General features: G+C 32.4%; 2 protein-coding genes across 9 annotated transcripts in view; both read right to left on the bottom strand.

The window, feature by feature from the left end:
• LOC105095863 (RP9 pre-mRNA splicing factor) overlaps positions 1-24,856 on the bottom strand; it is a 115,723-nt gene that overhangs the window by 56,051 nt on the left and 34,816 nt on the right. The window lies entirely within an intron of this gene.
• Positions 3,130-24,856, bottom strand: part of NT5C3A (5'-nucleotidase, cytosolic IIIA) — a 36,043-nt gene continuing 14,316 nt past the window's right edge. Inside the window, exons 1-11 of one of the 8 annotated variants that reach the window (XM_010988071.3) lie at positions 21,133-21,380; positions 20,354-20,446; positions 17,161-17,215; positions 11,198-11,296; positions 9,930-9,999; positions 8,982-9,028; positions 8,075-8,160; positions 6,544-6,633; positions 5,149-5,311; positions 4,405-4,605; positions 3,130-3,851 (exon numbers count right to left, since the gene is read on the bottom strand). In XM_010988071.3, coding sequence (XP_010986373.1) covers positions 3,750-3,851; positions 4,405-4,605; positions 5,149-5,311; positions 6,544-6,633; positions 8,075-8,160; positions 8,982-9,028; positions 9,930-9,999; positions 11,198-11,296; positions 17,161-17,196 — 894 coding nt within the window. In that variant the 5' untranslated portion in view covers positions 17,197-17,215; positions 20,354-20,446; positions 21,133-21,380 and the 3' untranslated portion in view covers positions 3,130-3,749. Of the gene's footprint in view, positions 3,852-4,404; positions 4,606-5,148; positions 5,312-6,543; positions 6,634-8,074; positions 8,161-8,981; positions 9,029-9,929; positions 10,000-11,197; positions 11,297-14,896; positions 15,486-17,160; positions 17,216-20,353; positions 20,447-21,132; positions 21,381-24,856 lie in introns of those variants that run through there. The other 7 variants (XM_064487459.1, XM_010988070.3, XM_031455155.2 and 4 more) reach the window with 7 other exon arrangements.

Genomic DNA, 24,856 nt, shown 5'->3' with positions numbered 1-24,856 from the left:
GAAAGCTGCACAGCTGCATGTAAATCAATGAAGTTAGAACGTTCCCTCACACCATACACAAAAATAAACTGAAAATGGCTTAAAGACTTAAACATAACATAGGAAACCACAAATCTCCTAGGAGAACATAGGCAAAACATTCTCTGATGTAAATTGTTGCAATGTTTTCCTACATTAGTCTACCAAGGCAACAGAAATAAAAGCAAAAATTAACAAATGGGACCTAATTAAACTCATAAGCTTTTGCACAGCAAAGGAAACCATAAGCAAAATGAAAAGACAACCTATGGACTGGGAGAAAATATTGGCAAGTGATGTGACTGACAAGGGCTTAATTTCCAAAATATACAAAGAGCTCATACAACTCAAAAAAACAAGCAACCTAATCAAAAAAAGAGCAGAAGACCTAAACAGACATTTCTCCAGTGAAGACATACAAATGGCCAATGGGCACATGAAAAGATGCTCCACAATGCTAATTATCAGAAAAATGCAAATCAAAACTACATATCAACTCAAACTGGTCAGAATGGTCATCATTAAAAATTACACAAATGATAAATGCTGGCAAGGGTGTGGAGAAAAGGGAACCCTCCTACACTGTTGGTGGGAATGTAGTTTGGTGCAGCCATTATGGAAAACAGTATGGGAAATAAAAAACTAAAAATAGACTTACCATATGATCCAGCAATCCCACTCCTGGCCATATATCCGGAAGAATCTCTAATTTGAAAAGACACATGCACCCCAATGTTTATAGCAGCAGTATTTACAATAGCCAAGACACAGAAACAACCGGAATGTCCATTGACAGATGACTGGATAAGGAAGCTGTAGTATATTTATATAATAGAATACTGCTCAGCCATAAAGAATAAAATAATGCCACTTGCAGCAACATGGATGGACCTGGAGATTCTCATTCTAAGTGAAGTAAGCCAGAAAGATAAAGAAAAATACCATATGACATCACTCATATGTGGATTCTAAAAAAAGAAAAAAGACAACAATGAACTTATCTACAAAACAGAAACAGACTCACAGACATAGTAAATAAACTTATGGTTGGTTACCAGGGGGAAAGGGGATAAGAAGGGATAAATTGGGAGTTTGAGATTTACAAATATCAACTACTATATATAAAATAGATAAACAACAAGCTTCTTCTGTATAGCACAGGGGATGATATTCAATATCTTATAGTAACATATGGTGAAAAAGAATATGAAAAGGAATATATGTATATGTATGACTGAAACATTATGCTGTACACCAGAAATTGACACACTGTAAACTGAATATACTTCAATCAATAAAAATACTAAAAATAAGTGGGGGAAAAAAACTACAATGAGGTACCAACTGAAACTGGTCAGAATGGTCATCATTAAAAATTACACAAATGATAAATGCTGGAGAGGGTGTGGAGAAAAGGGAACCATCCTACACAGTTGGTGGGAATGTAAATTGGTGAAGCCACTATGAAAAACAGTATGCAGTTTCCTTAAAAAACTAAAAACAGACTTACCATATGATCCAGCAATCCTACTCCTCGGTATATATCTGGAGAAAATTCTAATTTGAAAAGATACATGCACCCCAATGTTCACAGCAACACTATTTGCAATGGCTAAGACATGGAAGCAACCTAGATGTCCACTGACAGATGATTGCATAAAGAAGTATACATATATATATATATATATACACACACACACACACACACACACATCTCATATTTCTGTCTGTAAGCCTGTTTTGTAAATAAGTTCATTTGTTTCAATTTTAGATTCTGCATACAAGTGGTAAAATATATATGTGAATATATAATGGAATACTACTCAGCCATAAAAAAGAATGAAATAATGCTATTTGGACCCAGAGATTATCATACTAAGTGAAGTAAGTCAGACAAATATCATATGATACCACTTGTATGCAAATCCAGGCAGTCTGACTCTATGGCCCATTTCCTAACGGCTACATTAAATTGCTTTGAAAATTAAATTTGAAAACAAATATTTTAAATATCACTAACATCAGGGGCAGTGAGATATGATAGGTTCATGAGTGTATAGTGGAAGAGTCGTGGGCCTTGGGTTGATAATCGAGTTATCTTGGTAGTGGCTAGAAGAGGCTATGGAGACTGCTTTCATGGCCTTCATTTTATTGGGAGGTGACTGACCTACAGTCTTAGTAAAAGACTGAGCCATGACTAGAATGCAAGGCATACCTTCAGACTTCTTTACATTTACACCATGCAAAATGCTTATTTGTGGAAGCATACTATAAACTTCTTTGGAAAACAGCCAATATGGAAGGCTCTAACAGCAAATACGGGGGTAAAGAGCTATCATTAGATCAGAGATGCCCAACTATTTTCTATATGAAAAAGCCCTGCAGGTAATTGATACTCCCATGCTATGCTATCTGCTTTAAAGCAGGAAGTTTGGTTTTGAGTTCCATTCTGGAAATACCTAAGCAGGAACAGTCTACTTTCTGCCAGTGCATACTTTGTTTCATTATTATAAAAAGGAGAAGCAGTGATGAAGGATAAGGATGGGGTACCACAGTAAAAAAGTTTGCACCATGAGACCTTCCGTATCTGATTAGACTAGAAATTATTGACCACACTGGACGTCCAGAACCAGTTGGATCATGCTTTGTCTGTATCATAGTTCAGATGCTAAGAAAACTAATTAGTTGCTTATAGACTCTGCAGTTCAAGAGCTAGAGTCAGGATCAAAGTTATCACAATGGCAAATCTCTGAATGGAACTCAGGCTACAGAGATGAATGTTGGTTCCTAACCTCACCAGGACACACAGCTACATTTTGTTCCCTGCCTGTGGCTGTTTCTGAAATGCTTAGACTTACAATGAAGTATCTTCTTTTACTAATATTTTCATTGGTGGAAAACAATTTTCCCAGGCCACAGTATTTTCTGAAGAGTAGATTAAATTTTCTCTGCAAAAATCTTTTTATTCTTATGGTGTGTCAATTTGAAAATAATCTAAATAGCCACTATGACAAGGACACTAGGATTCATACATCATACACACACAAGAAAAACATGGCACGTTTTGTTGAATGAGTATTTGTTGGATAAATAATAATAGTCTTCACAGAATTAAAAAGGCTTTTCATTTCATGTTTATCATCAGTGCTTCCATACAGAACATTTTATAATGATTAGTGACACGTAGATACCAAAGGATTTTTTTCAAACATCAAGTGCCAATATTTTTGGTATATGTTGATTTTCACTAAACAAAATAACCAAACAAAACACAATTTTAGAAGACGGTAATACCATTAGCATAATTCACCCAAATTATAAAAATGGTAACATTTAAAATCATGCACATTATTTCACCATTTCATAAAACTTTTAAAACTCCCACAAACTTTCCCAATGTAAAAAGACTCCTCAAAAACTTCATAATAACATTAAGCTACAAAATTCACTATGGAAATGTAGGGAGTTATTTTTTTGCTCTAAGTAATTTTTGCTCTAAGATTTTTTAAAATCTCTTAAAAAATACGGTGAGGAGTGTGTTGAGAGATGTGGAGAAAAAGGAGCTTCCAGTTGATGGATTCAACAAATCTGAAAATACTTCAGTAATGTAGAGGGAAAACTTCAAGAGTAAGAATATATTATAAATAAATGTCTTTTAGCAAGATGAACAGATGAGCAGCTCTTGCATCAGTTGTACCCACAGGTGAGAGGTCCTCTTAAAGAATGCTTGTTCATAGGATCTTCTGTAAGATAGAGTTGGCTACTTCCAAGGATTCATCTTTTACTAGAACAATATCGTAAGATTCCATGTACTTTTCTAAAAGCTCATCCACCTAATTAACAACCAAAAAATCATAAAAATTAATATGCAAGGAGAAGTAAATAATCTCAGGATAAATCTCACTGTTATGTTAGATCTTCTGGGCAAATGTAGTAAATTAAATTGGTTTTCATAAAACCTTTGACATGAAGAAATACTTTCAAAACGTTAAGACTCATTGACATAGAAAATTAACCATATGGTGGCTTTGCTTCTGAAATGGTTTCTTTCTTGCCCAGTGGTTCTCAACTGGGGAGACAGTGCCCAAGGAACATTTGGCAATACCTAGAGACATTTTTGATTCTCGTGACTAGGGAATGATACTGGCTTCTAGTGGGGAGAGGTCAGAGACGCCTCGCTTAAAATGTACACTCTACCTCACCCAATACCTAAAGCATGCATATGTGCACATCAACTCCTTTAATAATCACCAAAGTAGTGGGATAAAAAGCAATCAAAATATCTTTAAAATAACTACTTTCTCAGGCACCTTTGGTAACAACTGCCTATAGTTTCATCTAAATTTTGTAAAAAAATAAAACTAAATAACAGATTTGTATACTTACTCTATCATTTAGATATCCAATTTTCAGAATGTATTCAACATTGGCTACTCCATCTGCCATTTTTAAGTCCCCTTGGGAGTCTCCCAGCAGAATTATGTTGCTGTTGTTTTTTAGTTGATTGAAATACTCTGTATTCTTCAAGGAGCCATCATGCTTGTTAAACACATGAATTAGTTCCCCTTTAAATCCTTTGAGCAGCCCCTATTAAAAATATAAATCCTTTGAAACAATAGGTTCTGCAAGTTCTACTTGTTGTATTTTCACATTTATGATAGGTAAGAAGGGCTCTAAGAAGTTAATGACTTTCTAGAGACTACTTTAAATGTTAAACACAATGCATTGAAAACCCAATTTCTACTTTTCATTTGTTTTCTAACCAAAAGGTCCCATTTTATGTATATCATAATATAGTGTCTTTCTTAGAACCCATTCAAATAATGCCAGTTCTTATTCATTTTTTTTCAATCTATGGATATTAAGTGTTCAGAATTGCTACATTAAATTACTTTAAAAGAAGTTTTACTAATTTTATTGTTAGTCTATAGCTTTGGAAATAAGTTTAAGAATGGTATATTATTTTTAAAAATGGATATACAAGAACCCTGGGAGAGATGATGAGTCCCACAGTAGGCCTATCAACTTGGCCTAATTTAACAGATATACATTAAATAATAAATTAAAATGCATTTACATGATTAAAATGATTTGATATTAAAATTATGAAGAATGATTTGATATTCTTACATTGTCATCAAAATCCATGAAGTTGGACACTACTTTGACATTTGGATAATAGACACCAGCTTGACGGATAACCTCCTCTAGTACATCACCAATACCAGCCGAAAATATGAACACAGGGATACTGTACTGTTGGAGCTTATCAAAGAAATTCTCATATCCTTCCCTGTAATATGGAGGAAGTGAGTGTTAAAGAGTAAGACATATCTCCTTTTCACCTAGAAGTTAAAAAAGCTAAATATTTCTACTTGATTCTATGGCTAATTTATATTCTTGTTTCAAAAATACTACCCAAGAGGGCTGTTGTTATTGATGTCTATGACACTACTAGTACAAGTTTTTCAAACTGGTTAACTCTTTACCATCCTTTCAATAAATTCTAATAGTACAAATTAGATGATTTAAGACTTGTACTGAACATGTATATAAACCTACAATTCAGAATGTACACCATTTAACAGCAAATAACTGAACCACATATTGAAAAACCCACTTTGGGTGAGCTGGAAGACCTCCTGCTTGTCATCTTGCTCACCTACTCCCAGCTGTTAGGAAAGGAGAGTGGCAGGAACTAGGCTACTACATCCGGCATCTCTCCTACCTAACATCTGGCAGCTGTAGGTAATGTCTTGATCTTAAAATCAAAACCTTTTTTACTGCTCCTGGACTATAGGTTAAGTTGCCTACAAAGGAACAAAATACTTACTAGCTGTCCTCACACTCTTTGACAATTTAATGCTTTCCTCCTTAGAGGGAGATCACCTTAAAATGTAGCAGCACCATCAAAAAAAAGTAAAAAAAGAAATCGTATCATCATATTTGCTTAATGAGTTCAAAAATTTAAGAGGTGGTAAACAGTATTGAAAAAAAGCTTAAAACTGTTTATATCCTATAATTCATGTATTACAAATATTTTTATTATCTGCTAAAACATATTCACCTTTCCCAGAGACAGTAGTTTTCAAGGGGAGTTTGAGAATTCAGAAAGCAGACCATGTAACAGAAACAGAGTGACGGGCTAAAAAATCTTTTTCATGTTGATCTATATACATTCCTTTAATATTTCATATCTTTCAAAAGTATTTTACTAAAATATTTCAAAATGGTCTTGGTTTCAGAAATTTTTAAGTTAGTCTTGAAATTTTTAATCTGTAAAAAAGAAATGCAAATTCATACTTAAATCTCCTAGGGCTCTTATTCCCCACATCAAGATCTATTACGTTATTCTAAATTTCTTGTTTCACCACTGTTTTATGATAGGTGGCATATTTTGGGTACATTTTTATATGTAATACTGTGATAGGTTATTTTAATAAAAATACACCCTTGAATACATATAAATAATAACAGTTCAAGCATGTAGACAATTAAATAACAAAAAACACCCAAGAAACTTACTTGAGCATAATGTCAGATTCTTCTACAATTTCTTTAAGTTTGGCTTTTGGTAAAGCCTGTTCAACAAGCAAACCATGTGATTTAGTATACCTGATAAGCATAAAGAGAATATCAAAGCAAATTAAAACTAGTATCTTTATTTAAAAATCATTCTTCAGTATGAGAAAATGAGTCTTTCATTCATCATAATTTTGGATTTAAATTTTAGAGATTTAAATTAATCACTAATGAATGTGTATCCTATGTGCCTCAAAATATAATACACATACTCTTACTGTTATTTCCCAGTTCTCAAACCCTGATTTAGTTTAAAGGTATTAATAAGACAATGACAGGATACTAGGTGTAAACCTTTCCTCAGTCTATAGATAAGAATTGAATCAAAGCTAGGGAGGTATAATCATTTCTCTAAATTGCAGTAAGAATTAGAGCAAAGCCATTTTTTTCCACCTGTTTGTGGTCTGAATTTTCACACTATGCCTTAGGACTGAAGATGTTGCCTAGTAAGCAAGAGAAAATCCTTGTTATGGAAAGATTTACACATAGGTGCTCTGTAATTACATCACTGGTGGTGATGCTGTAATTATAGCATCTCAGTATAATAGGCCTTTAGAACCTCTCCAGTTGATATCTAAGAATCTACCTGTCATATTCCTAAATGACCCTCCTCTCTGGTCAGCTCCTATCATGTTAGTGAGCTCACTGTCCTAGGGAAGCTTATTCCATTGCTAGAAAATTCTAATTGCTGGACAGTCCTTTCTTTCATCATGTTGAAATCAATCTGTTTAAGTCTTCCAAGTCTAATTTCAGTTCTGTTTTGACAGGCATGTAGAGTAACTGTAACCTCTTTTCAATGTTTCACATCATGAACACCGATTAAGTGTGCAAGGTTAGGTAATGGGATAATGAAGACCAAAAACATCATTCCTGAGCTTTTAAGACTATGAAACCACAACTTGTTGCTTCTCAAATCAAAGCACTCTCTGTTCCTTGAAATCTTCATCAAGTGGGATGACTCCAATTCCTGCGATTATCTAAGTGGACTCCTTTGACACAGCCCAAGGTTGTCAACATTTCTCTTAAGAGTATTCTCTCAGGACTCAACACAATGCTGCCACTGTGGTCTGCTTGGAATGCTGCATTTTGATTAATTCGACCAACTTCAGAGGTTCATTTCTCAGTAACTATGCTGGCTCCAACTGAGTTCATAGTCAATTTAAACCCTAATTCTTTTTCTTTACACATTCAGTCACATCTGTACATACACTTAAAAATTTTTTTCTTGTTTTTAATTTAAGGCTTGAGTGCAGATTTTTTAATTTATCCCCACTGACATTCATCTTAAAAAAAAGAACAAATTTTAGACTGCTGCAGTAATAAAAGAGTTCATTTTGTCATATTTAATCACTGCTCGAACTCACTGGATAACTTAGGAATCTATTTATATACAGTTCAGGGGTAAAATACACCATTAGTTGTCACTAGTGTTATTTTATATTTTTAATCCCCCCATCACCCAACACACACTTACCATTCTACTATATAAGGGTACTTCTCTTCTATAGTAAGAACAGGATCAATTTCAATAGCATAATACTTTTCCTTTAGTTGTAATAACTAGAAATAAATGAATAACTTAATCATTAAATTATAGTTGTCAGTAAGCTGCTTAGATTTTGTTTTTTTAAATGGAAGCACTGGGGCTTGAACCTGGGCCCTTGTGCATGCTAAGCATGTGTATTACCATTGAGCTATATCCCTTCCCTCTAAGCTGCTTAGTTTTATAGAAAGCAAAACAAGGTAAAAAAGTGTTTTCTATAAACTGCTTTATATGATAAAGATCAGATCATGCTTAGCTAATGCACATATTCACTAAAGAGATCTTTGTTTACATGTAACTAAATACACCTGCTAAAAGCTAACTATTTTCTTATACCTTTCTTTAAGTACTTTCAGGTCAGTAATTCAGCGAAACCAATAATCAAGTTATCACTACAAAAAACTTTTGTTCTCCTATGAGAGTATTAAATTTGATTAATACTTGGAGTCACAGTTTTAAAATAGACACAGATAGACACCTACTCAAGGAAAGTAGAGAACTGAGGTATTTTCCTGACCAATTTAAGGGAACAAAATACATAAAACCACAGTACTTTTGTTTTAATTCTCCAGTTAAAGTCACCAGGATACTTTGGTAATCGATTAAAAGTTTTCCATGTAAGTTTTACTGTTGTTACGAAGTTACTATTAATTTTTTTCTTCAAACTATGTTGAGAGCATACAATAAAAACTAAGATCTACTGAGTGTTTACTACGTGCCAGATATGGCTACAAGCACTTTACTTTCACTCTTGTTTGTGTGAATGAAGCTGAAAAAATTCACCAGCAAAAAAGGTAATGAAGTCTTTGAGTAACTCTGGATTACAGTTAGTGTTTACCTTTTCTCGACATTCTTCTGTAATTAGCTTACAGTTGTCAATGACATCTAAAGGGAGGAAACACTAGGCATTAAAAGAAATACATTCTGATGCTACCACTACTATAAATAACTTACTACTTTTAAGTTTAAATACCAAGTCGACTAGCACAGTCATTATAACTTTTGGTCTTAGTGCTAAAATTCACATGGCATTCCTAGAGAATCTAACGGTTTTAAAATCTAAACCATGGATCTAAAGCTTTTTTCCTACATTTGGGATTACCTGATTAGAAATCTCCAGAGAGGTATTACCGGGCCAACAGCTATAATTTTTAGTGGTTTTTAAAAATAAATCAAAATGATTTCTCAAATTATATACGTACCAACAGTAAATGAGATTGCTTGTATCACTGCTTATTTGTCAGGTTGAAGAGTATTATTTAAAAAACTTACTACCAAGTTTGGAAAACTAAAAAGGTATATTATCCTAGTAACATTTTATTTTAATTGACTGAGTTATAGTCAGTTTATAATGTTGTGTCAATTCCTAGTAACATATTTTAGCTTGATATTTATTTAGTAACTCATTCTTTTACTCAGTTTATCAATGACACAAAAATGTATTAACAGCCCTAGAAAACAGAGTATTTGATAAACCTGTTTCTTTAGGATAATTCAAGGTTTAAAACCATTTAAATGTTTCTTGAATAATACACAGACCACATTTGTAGAGAAAAATTTCAGAAGGCTTCATTCCTCTTGCAACCAAAACCATATAGTAAAACAGCCATTTATGTAACATGGGGGAAAACAAATGCTCAAAATATAATTTAAAAAGCAGCCTTCCCCTTTTAATGTCTAAAAGGAAAAAAAAAAATCCAAGCAATCTCATAGCTAATGTAAGTAGAAAAGGATCTTAAAACAATGATTACTTTGTCCTGAATTTATTTTTAAATGCCTCACTTACTATGACATGATGGGCATCTTTTCCCTTTGTAGGAAAATCGACTCAGTGTCATATCAAAGTCTGTTATTATCTGTAAGAAAAGGGAAAAAGACATGAAATCACAGCCACCAAGGCCACATTTAATGCGCACTTCCTAGAGGCATGAGACTATGCTCTGCTTCTGCCCCCCACCTTTGGTTATTCTGTCTACACTGCGTTTTCTAATGCAGTTCATATATTATGTCTTGAGAATTTCCTTAACAAGGTGAACCTTAAGTGCCCCAGCACTGCCTGTCACCAAATAAAATCTGACTAATCAGTACAGGAATTTGCAATTGTAGGTAATATGGTTACTGTTCCTGACAGCAATAAAATATTACACAACTTCAACCTACTTGGTCAATGTACAAAAATGCAGTGGAAGCAGTTAAACTAAATGAATCACTTAGTTACTGAAACTGTTACATTCTTTTTTTTTTTTAACTGTTACATTCTTGATTTAACTTGTCTATTTAGGTAAACTATACCAGTGAATAAATGATATACAGCAATAATTTACAGCTCTTAAAATTTAGGAGACTGGGCTAAATATTTTTTCAGAAATATTTAAAAAAAGGAATAATTTTCTTACTGAATATTCAGATTGTTGATTTAATTTACATGTAAAACATTCCTTTAAAGAGAAAATTAAAAAGAAAGTTACCTATCTCCTAATACAGTAACATCTTATCTTGAACTATTATGATTTAATTAAAAGAACAACAATGTGAAACTGTATATTTTTTTAAAGTTTTCCACCATTGTATTTTATGGTGTCTTTTCTGGTCTAGTGGGGTTTTATTTATTTATTTATTTATTTATTTATTTATTTATTTATTTTTAAAGTTGAAATATAATCAGTTTACAATGTTGTGTCAATTTCTGGTGCAGCAACTGTACACATTTTAAAGGTATTAATCATATTATTAATATTAATAACATTATACTTAAAATGGTTTAATACTTATGCATAGTACTATTAATTTAGTAGCACTTAATAGCTAAAGAAAAGCTAAATTTATCTCAAGACTATTAATTTCTGTTTGTTTCCAATGGCTGTTCTGCATATTTTAGACCAATTCCAGATCTTTTAGATTCTATATTCCAGAAGGATAGGCAAAGCTTGCCTACTAAATTTTCTTTATTCAGATTGTAGCAAAGCATAAGATGAATGAACATTAAATTAAATCTGCTTGAACATGAAAAATAAAGGCTTAATAATAAATTAGGGTTTATTGATAATTATTCACCTGAAGTTTGGCAGCGCCTCCTTTGATAAGACCACAGATAATTTCTTCTACTCTTTCAAGGTTCTTGATGCGAACTGAACTTTTCTGTAATTCTGGCATCTAAAAATTAAAGGAAATTATTAACTATTTTTTATTCCTTTTCCCCCCAGTTTCCTTTAATACCAAGCAGAAGCTTGTATTATTTAAAGATGTAAAAATCTTGAGGCATTATTTTTTAAAAAGCAAGCCACCATATCAAACTGCCATTTATATACACAAAGAACTTTAAAGCACATCAGTAGTTTCCATCTAGAACACTAAGACAAAACAAAATTTTTAATACAGTATCAAAAAATGCAATTTTTCTTCTTATAAAAGTTATGCATGCTTATCACAGAAAAAGTATAAAAAAGTAAAAACTGCCTGGAATTCTACTACCCAAAGATTAACAAGTAAACATTTTAATCTATTTTGCATTATTTTCATTTCTGTGATTGCAACCATGCATGTGTATACATATAGTTTATCTCATTCTTATATATTTTACATCTTGCTTTTTTTGACATTAATATTATCACATTCATAGTTATAAAAATATTTTTTAACAGAATTCATTCAAAATAAAATCCTAGAATTGAATGGAGAACATCTGAACTCTGTGACAGAGTCTTCTTTTAAGACTCTTTCTGCTTATAAGATTTAGCTTATAAGATTACATTAAGATTTACATTAAAAATTTTTCTTAGCAGAAAGGAAACAAATATTGTATGACTATTCGCCATAAGCTTACCTTTGTAGTGATAATTAAAATATTTAATGTATTTAATTTGAAAAGTTGCTTCAAGATCTTTGCTCCTTTATTGTACTATATCCCAAATAACTTCACTGTTCTTGGCATAAATTTTACAATGGATTTATTTCAAGTTAAGACAACTACTAAAAAGCATTAAACTAAACCTGGGCTTAGGCTGCTGCTAGGTTGATTTACGTAGGCTTTAGTTTTTCTCAACAATTTAATATTACATTAATATTGTTTCTTTTTTCTACCATACTACAGATAGAATAAAACTGATCAGAGCTCGGTCAGAGTAAAATCAGCACAAGCACAGTGCTCTTATAGCTGTACAAGACTGGGGGAAGAAAATTATGGATCATTTAATAGTCAGCTCACAGTATAAAATGACAAAACTGAACCTCAAATCAAGATTCCACAGTGGTTTGTACCCAATAATCTTTATTTATTTTTTATGCTATTATTCTGGGTGTGTAGTCACCAGTATTAACATATTTAATAAGTGTTACAGACATGGTTATGAAAAAATTTCCAGATATTGTATCTTTGCTGTAACAATCAGACCAACTATGGCTCTTAGCTCCTATGTTGTCTTTATATAAAGGACAAAATTAGAAAATCAAAAAAAAAGGTAAAATGGTTTCCTAAGACGGGAGGATGAACACAGGGAAAAAAAAATGTGAACATTAAATTTTTCTCCATAAATGAAAAACCTGGATGTACAATACACTTACTTTTAAAAAGCCACATTTAAGTAGGATAGGATAACCTGCAATGCCACTAATCTTCATACAGTGTTCTGTTTAACTTAACTGGACTTTAAAGGATTTCAAAAGAATAAAAGGATCATTTTCTAGTACCTCTGTTTAAAAAAAAACAAAACCAAAAAACAATTAATCACCCCACCTCAAAAAAAAGAATAAAGGAGTTTTGTTTTTTTTTTAATTGAAGTCCAGTTGGTTTACAATGTCATGTTCGTTTTTGGTATAAAGCATAGTGATTTAGTTACATATATATATTTAAAGGAGGTTATTTAAAGCATCGAAATACATCACTATTTATTTTACAGTGATTTTTTAATAGATGAGAAAAACCAATAGGCATTCGTTCCTACATTCCTTTTTTTTCATCCATTAATATCCATTCATCTGTTTTACAAATACTTACCATGTGTCTGCTTGGTGTCGGACATGAGAAACCAGGGATATGATGCTTATCATTTAACTATTGAGTTTTAGGAACCATTGCTGTTTTGGAATATCACTTCTGTAGCTCCCTTACAAATAAATACCTTAGCTGCGAAATTCATCTAACTAAATTCTGTTCTTACCTCTGCCTTAATTGGCAGATAAATAATAACCAGCATATGCTTGATTTAATAACTAACCCATTAAAAAGCAACAGAGGGTATATGTCATCTATTGTGTTTTCACAGAGAAAATTAAACATTTTACTTCAGTGTGTCCATACTGAAGAATATTTCCTGCCTCAAGCAAATCACTTCTTATGATACATTTAATTAAAAAAAGCCATATCTAAATAGGATAGGATAGTCTGTTTCAGATAATGGATAGGAGAACAGCACCAAGGCCACTTCAAAGTAGGCTGGTTTCAGCTTGGCTACCAACTATTGGATTGGTTTATTTCACATTACTGGGGCCTGAAAGAGAACCAGTGGCTAGAGGCATTCATATCCCTGCTTCTGCACAACATATAACCGTTTTCAGATAAATGAGTAGTGAATACCCAAATAGCACTAGAGTGAAATAACAATGATGAAAACAGATGAAAGCAGCTCTCTTTCTTCAGAGAACACAACACGATGGAGAATATAGGTGTATGAAATATAAAAATGACAATTATATCTGCCTTGGATTATAAGGTAATACACTATACCCCCCTTCCACAATACCCATACAATGTTATTAAAGTATATGATAAATACTTCTCAGGAACTTGAAAGATTGGGCATTTTACTCAAATACTTTAGAATACAGCCTAAGAAATATAATTTTCAAATACTATATGAAATGTGTCAATGAATATCAGAATTGCAGGACACTATGAAACACACCGCAGGAACAGGCATTTCATCATACGTCATATATTTTTGTTACCTCCTCAAATCCCTTCCTCATTTCCTCTTGGACAAAATACACCCGTTTGGTAGTACATAAAATAATGATACTTGAAATTTGAAGGGTATCTTATTTTAAATTATTTGAAAACTTTCCAATTTGACTGTGATACAATTTCATGAAAAATAAGTAAGAGGCTAAAATTATCCACCATTTGTGAGCAAAAGAAAACATATTCATTTTATAAGATCATAATGTAAAATGCTGGGGAAGGAGTAAAGTTTCCCTGATAAGAATCAGCGTATTTTGGTTGATCAGAGCTTAATCTGAATCAATACTAAGGATAATTAAGGAAAACCTAAAATGCACTTATTGTGGCTGATCTTTAATATACTGTATTTGTACAGATGAAATGAACTCCTAATCATTAGTCTACTTCCATATTCAAAAATGCAATGATTTCTAAAGAAGCTGATTTCAAAATTATACAGTTTCATTCACAGTTCTATAGCAATATTAGATTTGATATTTGATATTATCTTGTGGCTACACTGAGATAAAACATAAATGAGTATTTGCATGGTATAGTCACAAAATTGTCCTAATGATGTCTACCTGTAGTTCTCTAAAAATAGCCCACAAAAGAATTAGTTTAAATCACTTAAGAATCTGTCTGAAGCTCTCAGGGAAATTATTTTTTCTTTGTTTTCCAACTTTCAAATATGGTATAAGTAAAAAACTTCATTAGTGGTACAAAGGAGTAGGCACTACAATTTTTATGTGATGACAGAAAAAGTACAGATTTTTAAAGCCAAGTATTCAGACTGGTACATTTACCCATTCACATACCTAGAGGAGTCTATGATTTATTTTGAAGATTATGCATTGCTAAATTTTATTGATAGCCATTTCCCCTGCCTACCACACATCTGGCCTGTCTCCACATTAAGGCAGTGTAGGCCAAATTCTTTCCTTCATTCACCATATAATCATGAAGTGTAAAGCACTGGGTTAAGCAGCTCTGTAAGAGATATATAAGTTTTAGTAACATATACATCTTATACTCAAATACAGATTCTCTAAGATGAATTGTAATATAGGAACTGAAATAACTAATATATTGCCAAGATGTTCAGACGTAATACAAGAGAAACAGAAGAAACTGAGATTCTGCTGGGGACAAAGGAGGGAGGGCCAATACAGGTAGACTTCTGGAGAAGCAGGATTTGGATATGCTGAGATTTGGGAGGAGTCCAAGTAGAGGGTCTAATGTAGGAAAAGGGTGAATAGCTGTTTTTCTACAACTTAAGTGTCCACAGAGAAGAGTGTGAATATGTGTAAAGTCTGGAAGGAAAGATCTGGACCCAGATCATGAGAAGTCAAGAATAACATCCTAAGGAGCTGTCAACTTAAAAGATGTATCAATGTTTTTAGAAAAGCAAACCCAAGGTAAAAATTGTGAAATTCATGCAATGATAGTAAAAAATATCTAAGTACATATCATCTTTTAGTTTATTTTCCGCCAATAGTTCTTTTGTGGGTTAACTACATTGTTACTTGCTTCTAAAGGAGACACGTGTTAGAAGGTTCCAGGATCCAGGTAACAACAAATTATATGGTAGGACATTCATATATCACTTGAATTCATTTTGGTTAAAAAAAAATCAACTCAAGCAAGGAAATGAGTTTAGACTGATTTAATTCTACACATCAGAGATACATGCTCAGTACCAATGAATCAAATGCCAATCATGACATGGACTGAAAGATCATGTCCACACAAAACTGCCAATATTGGAATATATTTGATGTATCAAAACCCCAGCAGTTTCATATGCTTTATCCTAACAGTAATAACTACACTGATGAAAGCTTAAGCAGCACTTTGTAGCAGCTTTATCCTCCCATCACACACTGGATGAGGAAAGTTAAGCTGAACAAGAGATTTACTAATTGTGACACAAAGCTAAGTCATCGTTATGGTTTATAGGCTCAAAGCAGAAAAAGAAAATTAGAAAGAAAAAGGGTGAAAAAACAGAAAGAGGAGAAGAGGAAGAACAACAAAAAGAACAGAAAGAGAAAATAAGAAAGAGATCATGGGACAGCTGTCCTCTTTAAAAGGGAGGAAGAAATTATGATTTAAAAAATTTTATGACTGAGTAAGGAGAATGGACACAATTTTCCTCACACATACAAATAAATGCTACTTACATAGTTAAAACACTAACATAATACAGATTAATATTCAGAGTGCTTACTATGTGCTATTAGGCACTTTACATGTACTCTTTCACTGAATATGTGTAAGAACATTTCAGTTATAGAATGAATAACGTCTGAGGATATGATGTATAACATAGTGATTATAATTTATAACACTCTACTGTACAACTGAAATTTGCTGAGAGTAGAACTTAAATGTTCTAAAAAAAGGTAAATATGTGAGGTCATAGATGTGTTAACTAGATGGAGGAAACTTTCACAATGCATACACAGATCAAACCATCATGCTGTGCATGTTAAATATCTTATAGTTTTATTTGTCAATTATACCTCAATAAAGTTGGAAAAAAAAGAGTAAAAACAACATGAGGTTGGTGGTCTCACACCCATTTCTTAAAGGTGAGATGGTTGCCTTCATTCAAGGGAATCACAGCTATTAAAGACTGAGTTAAGAACTGAAGCCAGTTCTGACCTCAAAGCCTATATTTTTCTTACCTCATCCTAATGTCTATAGTGCAGTAAAATCTACTGCTATTCAAGAAGTTTTAAAAAATTATTTAAAGGCTTGTCATTTTAGTTTAGAGGCCTAAAAGACCTCATGTTTTATGATTTCAGTGTGTTGCTGCTAAGCAAGGAAAATTTAGTACAAAAAGGAAAAAGGTAATCATTTTATATGCTGAGAAACAATATAATGCACATTATATTTCAAGCAAAAAAATTCAAAGAAATTCAATTCAACAAATATTTGAGGTTCTATTGTGTGTCAATATTGTGAAGAAAAATCTGCATTAAGTTACAGTCCCATAATTATCTGATTAGAGACAGAGGTAAATTAAACGTGGTGAAGATTCACCATTAATAAATGGAACTGGAAATATTCAAATACCCACCATTTTCACATGTACAGCAGAATCTTGATTAGGCATTTCTTGGTTATCCAATCTTCTGGATTTTCCCAGGTGATGTCACAGTAAAAGAGAGAGAAAAAAAGTACATGTGACATACATAAATTCCAGGCTCTTCGTGTATGTTAATGACATACTCAAGTGGTAATTTTGGTTTGATTGAAACACCAAGTTACCAAAAAAAAAAAAAAAAAAAAAAAAAAGAGAAAAAAAAAAAGAAACACCAAGTTACCGAAGTCACTTTTTCTTTCCTAAGAAGTTCAGCAAAGATTTTACTCTATCTCACAAAGTTTTGGGTTAAAAATTTTGTATGGAAAATTTGCAGCTCTCCTATAATAACTTACATGGTGTTAGTAAGATTTGAATAAAGAGTTAAAGTGAAGTATATACTTGCAAGAAAATGCTTCATTGCAAGAACACTTTATCAACACCTTCTCCACATGTAAGGATGAAGTTTGTGGTAAAATTATGCACTATTATTACTGAATCAATGAAAGAATATATAAATAGAATGTAAGTAGAAACATAATACACAAAAATCAAATTTATTCTTCAATTTTCTCACATTAAAATCTTTAATTTTGTGAAATGTGACTAAGATCTGATTTGTGTTTGAATCTAGCATAGTGTCGGGAACAAAATAGATATGTGATAGTATGTGATAGTATTTTTTAATTGAATGATCATTTAAGGGGTTTGGATGAAATTTATATGCATCTATTTGTTAAACCCAAAGAAGCAGTTTTAAAAATCCCTTATCATTATGTTAAGTTTCATATTTGTACTAAAAATCTTATGGGAAATTAATTATTTTTGTTCCACAATGACTTTATGTTTACTTTATTCTAGGTAAGCAAAATTTTATTTTAAAAAAAGCACTATTTTAAAATAGGGTAACTTAGTTGAGAGGAGAACTGTGACTTCTTCTTAAATACCAGTAATAGAAGTTGGACATTAGATCTTTGTTCTTCATAATTAAAATATGTGTAGCAGATATATAAAAATTTCTCAGATTCTAAACTCTTTCCCCTCTTCCACTTAAAGTACGTAAAACTAAGAAATGTCTGTTCAAAAAAAATAATGTCATAGAAACTGCCTGGGAAGTCTGTTTCTTCATTTATAGAATCCAAAGCATAAAATATTAAATGCTTATGGCTTTTCTTTGATGTTTAATATCTGAAAAGGGTTGCTAGATTTCTCAGAAGGGACTATTTAAATAAAACCATTTTATTAGCTTGAAAAAGAGGAAGGAGAATGTGGAAAAATACAGTGGAGTTTACAAAAATACCACATACTCTGAAACATTTGAAAAGCCCAAAGAAAAACAGAATTCAAGCAGTGAAGAATACATTTTAATATCTGGGAATCTAAAATCTTTTGTTACACATAACCAGGTAACTGAATTCCTTTCCACCCTCCACCCCCAAGTATGGCTCTTTTTGGAACATTCATTCATGTTTACTAGAAAAAGAAAGGGAAACAAACAAACAAAAAGAAGCCCGTGTTAGTAGGTAAAAGAGTTAATTATTTTCTCTTCCTTACTTTATTTAAACAAAATGTAAACAAAAACAAAGAGTGATCAGAAATTTAATAATGTCCAACTTTAGGACATTATTTTTGATAAGTAAGACTAATAGTTTACTAGATATTATGCAAATTTCAACTAAGATAATTCATTCTTCCTAATCCTCATTGGCAATCTGATCAGAATTCATCTTGTTCAAAGACAATCTCACATAAAGTGATACTGCATTCATAATAGAAAACTCACTATTATTACAAAAGCGTAAAGACTAAAGTATAAATGTCAGCATTCTGGCACTATTTTAAGGAAGACACTGAAAATTAGGGCAGGGTATTTTTAAACCAATAGGCTTGTAAATCTATACTTGGTATATAAAGTTCTGGCTTACTTTGCCAACAGTCATCTGTTTCAGATGCTTCAAGAGAAGAGTTGTTGGAAAAAAACACATCAAGTGTAGAAGACATGTTCAAAATAGAAAATATTACCCTTGAACTGTGAACTGTCATCTAAGAAAGTTTTGAAGTTTTAAGTATTTGGAATCTTTAAATGTGGACTGGAAAAATGTGGAAACTGGAAAATAATTACTTTGTGTTCTTTCACCATGAGATTTAAAGGTCTCTACTGTAACATTGTTCATTACAAGGAGTATGTAGGACAAGGTAAAAGACTGAAGCAAGAAGTAAGAACTACACTTGAATAGTACAAACTTGATACCTGAAAGTTTAAGCTATCGGCGTATTTCATTCTGAGACAATTATCTTTACATCTTGAAGATATTTACACATCAGTGACTGAAAATTTCTATATCTACATGAAAAAAATTTACTTGCCTTTATACAAGTTTTAAATCATCTATCTGAATGCAAACTGAATGCTTTTTTCCCCACTCCCAAACTGAATGCTTTTAAAGGCCCACTTGACTGTCTTATGGGAAAGTAAAAAAGATTAAGTTCACTGATATTATTAGCTTCAAAAGTTGTGATTCTGCTTTAATTTTGATACTTTCAGAAACATTTAAACTATACAATAATGAAATTTTGAATGGTAAAGTGTATACTACCTACATAAGAAAAAGTATGAATTACTACAGTATGGACAAGGTATCAGCAAGAGTACTGAACATCTTACTGCACATCTCCAGCAACCTATGTTACCTGTCTTAAGCTTGGGTTTTTAATAATGACACTTTATTAGGATGATTAGCACATGGAAAATCAAACTATAAGTTCACTATTTGTGTAACATTATCAAATCAGTTTCTTGAGAGTATTTAAAGAACTTTCCCTAATTAGATTTTCAAGGCAGTAATGAAAAAAATACACAAACTGGAAAGTGAAACTTTCTCTTGATACGGACATAAAACAAAAATGAAACTGAATAGCAAAATGTGGGAGGATAAGAGAAGGAGGTAGAAGAAATGAGAATAGATTTCGAAGTGTAGATATTTTAAAATTGGCAATTTATACCAATTTTCTTAGATAGTAAAGCTTAGCTTTTCAGTCATAATTTTATGGACACGTATGAATATATACAATTTTAGAGCTTAGACTTTATTTATCTATTCTCCCCCCTCCACTGCCCAAATACCTAAGGGGTACTTTTCAAGATGAGTAAACCAAGGCACATGGAAATGAGGTAGTTTATAATGATTACCCTTAGAGCTCTCTGAGTTGTTCTGTCCTTGACTTTGTCCTAGAACAACAGCATATATCAGCAATATCCAGAGATACAGGGCTTGGATATAGGCTGCCAATAAAAACCAGTAAACTGCTTTAAGAAATGGTCTGCTGCATTAGCTAACTAAAAAATAACATAAATTCAATTATTTAAATCTTACTTAACCACAATGTTCTCAGCTTTTATGGTAATATGAGTTTGAATCTTAATTTTCAATATATAATATGTTGTAATTATTACAGACAGAAATCCAGCTTTTATGAATTTATAAAACATACCAGTAGAATCCTATTCCATGATTTCCTGGATAAAACTTATAGGCACAAAATAAAAATTACTTATCTTTATTACTAGCCATAATAAACAGTTCATAATTCTAGGTACATAAACTTAATGTGGCTATTAGCAAAACTGAATCACACAACAAGCAAATGAACAACAAAAATGGATCTTTTTTCCCCTTGAAAAGAGACTTCTGAGAGTACTGTTCTTTTTTTAACATCTACATGTGAAAAAAGAAGCTCTTAAAATTAGATCCTACAGATTTAAATTTTTGAGACCCAAGGTACTGCAAACTTTTACGTATCATATCTTTGCAAACTATAAAGAAATTTTTTGTTATATAGGATCATTGTATTTCTATTTCCTTAATTTGGATTTTTAAATGCCTAAAATTTCAACAAGATACTGAACCAAGTAAGAATCAGATAAATTTAAACAAGAGAAACTCATGTTTACATGAACTGTACACTTACCCTGAAGGTAACCGGACAAGCTACCGCAGCAAAAGAAAATTCTTCCTGTCGGAGGAGTACTAATATAGCACAAGGTGCAGCCGAGGGCGGTTCCAAAAGTCTTGGCTAAGCTCAATGCAAAAACAGTCTTGTGACGCATTACTACACAGTGCTTTATTATGCTCTGGGTGACAGGCTTGTTAGCTGAGCTAGTTGCCAATCTACAGAACATGATCAAATGAAATAATGTGGTAAAGAGAAGGTAAATCTGTACCATTAGAGCACTGTCAACTTGCTCTGCAAAGAAAAAGGAACTTCAATACTGACACTTAGAAAAACTTCCTTCCTCATCATGTTTTTTGGTTGTCAGCATACTTGTAATATGTGTATTTTTCTGTATGAATATTCTATTTCAATACAAAGTGAAAAAGATTAGGTGATGGTTGCCAGGAGCTGGGGGAGGGGAGAGCAGTGAGCTATTGCTCAACAGGTACAGAGTTTCAATTTGGAAGATGAAAAGAGTTCTGGAGATGGATGGTGGTGGGGGTGGTTTCCCAACGATGTCAATGTACTTAATGCCACTGAACTGCACACTTAAAAAGTCATAATGGTAACTTTTATGTTATGTATATTTTACAGTTTTAAAAAGATTAGGTCATTTAACATGTGTGAAAAAAACATGATACATAAAAGTGTGGTTAGTAGGATGTTAACAGTCTTTATTGCAGGGCAATGGCATTTAAAATAATTTGTTTTTCTTCATATTATACTACACTGTAAATTTCAACAAGACCATGCATAGATTTTCTAAAAAATCTGAACACAGAGAAAACTAATTTTTATGGTTAAAAAACTGAAAAAAGTTCCCTTCCTGCTGGAAATAAAAGCAGTCAAACCGTTGTGAAGACAAAAAAATTGTTTTAATTGAAGCACTGTCAGTTATAACGTGTCAATTTCTGGTGTACAGCACAATGTCCCAGTCATGCTTATACATAACATATATTTATTTTCATAAAAGGTTATTGCATTTTTTAAAATCCATTTTTAAATATAGTGGCTAACACTTGTAAATCTCAAACTCCCAAATTTAGCCCTTCCTACCCCTGGTTCCCCAGTAACCATGAGATTGTTTACTATGTCTGCGAGTCTGTTTCTGTTTTGTAGATGAGTTCATAGTCTTCTTTTTAAGAAAAATATTTTTTCACCTTTAAAATCAATCTTGTTTTTAACATGAGTAGTAGGATTAAATATGATAATACCATGTGCCAGGGCCCGATAGGTAAGTTATGCTACAGGCTCTGGGGAACCTTATCAAGAGGAACATGGCTATGCTACTTATGTAAATAAACTTGTATACTAGCCTTCTCTCTTCTAAGTTCAAAAGAAATCAAACCCACACAACATTTCAGTAATCAAACTTTGTGAAGTAGCATTTTCTATTAAAAACAACACACAAAAAATTTTAAATTGCTTAAAAAAAAAAAAAAAAAGGCCACTAACAAATTATCCAAACTTGGTTATCTACCAAATGTTAAAAACTTGGTTGGCACTGCCATCTTATTTTACTCAGATGAGGAAATTCACAGCATAACATTCCTCTTAGAGGGAAATCTTATATTCTAGTAATGTAGGCTCAAGGGCAACTAGGTGGTGCATTTTGAAAATACTTCTGTATCATATATGAATATGATGACTTAACTGTCCTGTAATATACTAATATAGTTAGCAACAATAAAAACTTTAAATATATCTCTTTGAAAGATGATTTCAGACAAATCATCTTCAACAAAAATGACAGAGAATGATGGAGTTAGAGCTCCACAATCTTTTGGAAGGGTATTTAGAAATACTATTAAAAGCTTTAGAAATACACATTCCCTTCAACATACCAATTTTATGTCCTAAGGACTGTATCCTAAGGAAATAAGGTAGTACACAGAGATTCAGTTGCAAGGATGTACACTGCAGAGTTGTTTTATAATACTGGGCAGCTGTAAGTAGCCTAAATGCCCAGTATCTAAATGTTCATTAATACTGGACAGGTGAATAAATTGTAGTATGCACATAAAAAATTATACAGTTCTCAAAACTGATTATTATAAATAGCTAAAATTTATTGTATGTTTACTGTTTGCCAGATACTTTTGAGCACTTGATATTCATATTCACAACCCTATAAGGTATGTGCTATTATTATCCTCATTTTACAAGTGAGTAAATTAAGGCTTGGTGCTGGTGAGTGGCAAAAATGGATTCAAACTCAGGTCTCTGTGACTTCAAAGTCCACGACTGTAAATCACTATGCAGTACTGTTCTGTGAGATCAATATTTACATATATACGAAGATGTACATGATCTACTATTGAGTGAAAAAAGTTATGAGAGTATACCAAGTGCCTGATTTTGGGGGAAAAAATATCTTTATATAAGCACAAGAAAGTCTAAAGTAGAATAGATAAGATAGTATCAGTAATGGGATTAAGGGGCCATTTCTATTTTCTGAGCTTTATAAAATAAATGAGTTTCTGGGGGAAAAATGGCTTATTAAAAATGTTACAGTAGTAGAACCAATCATGTCCATAATCAGAAAATAAAGTTAAAAAAATGAGAACCAGTCAACATCATATGGATTGATTATTTTAAACAATAAACAAAACGTAGAGACAGGTACAAGGAATTCAGACAGTTTACTCTAAAACAAAACAAAAAAATTTATAACATGAAAACAAAGATGGCTGGTTTCTTATCAAGAGGAGTGTTTCGATCTTGAAGGGCTAGATGGTTCTGGCTCTGCTGGTGTTCTGTCCTGCTACTCTAAGGAGAGTAGAGAAGAGAGGAAATATGAGTATTGTTTCCTAACTACATATAGGGGGCTTCTGCCTTTTAATTCCATCTAAGTGTGTATATGTGGTGGGGGTAGGATTGTGTGTCTGGTGGGGTGTCCCTATATGTCTAAAACAACAATGTACATATCTTAATTTAAAAATACTTTATTGCTAAAAAGTGTTAATCATCATCTGAGCCTTCAGCAAGTCATAATCTTTTTGCAATAGTAGTATCAAAGATCACTGATCCAGACCACTATAACAAATATAAAAACAATGAAAAAGTTTGAAATACTGCAAGAATTACCAAAATGTGACAGAGACAAGAAGTGAGCAAATGCTGCTGGAAAAATGTTGTCAATAGACTTGTTTGATTCAGGGTTGCTACAAACCTTCAATTTGTTAAAAAAAAAAAAAAAAAAAAAAGCATTATCTGCAACCTGGAGTAAAATGAGGTATGCTTGTGTAATTCAGTCAGTAAAACCTTAAGAGAAAAATAATACTTCCCCTTTCATTACAGATAAGAATCTAAGGTCTGGAATAAGCCACTTGTTACTTATGTGACTTATGTATATGAGCTGGAAGACTCTTCTTACTATATCACTGCTGTTTTTAGGCAATAGCATAAACATAACACTTAACATGACATAATATGAGAGGGCTAAAGATGTGTATGACTAAGAATAATGTTTTGAAATTGTGCCACAGAAAAGCAACAAGGACACAAGCAAAGTCCTGAATGAAAGAAAATAAATTTTGTTTCAAATAGCTTGAGGATTTTTTTTTTTTTTGAGAGGAAACACGGGATCCAGGAATAAGAGAAGTCATAAAGACAGACTCTTTAGCAGCACAGTGGACTTTTACCTCTGGACACAAGACTGGGCCTTGTTGCCTTGGAGTTTCTTTATTTGTTGTCATAG

The sequence above is a fragment of the Camelus dromedarius genome, chromosome 7 (assembly GCF_036321535.1).
Source record: "Camelus dromedarius isolate mCamDro1 chromosome 7, mCamDro1.pat, whole genome shotgun sequence".
NCBI lineage: Eukaryota > Metazoa > Chordata > Mammalia > Artiodactyla > Camelidae > Camelus > Camelus dromedarius.
Note: the sequence above shows the minus strand (reverse complement) of the source record. Positions and strands in the feature narration are given on the sequence as shown.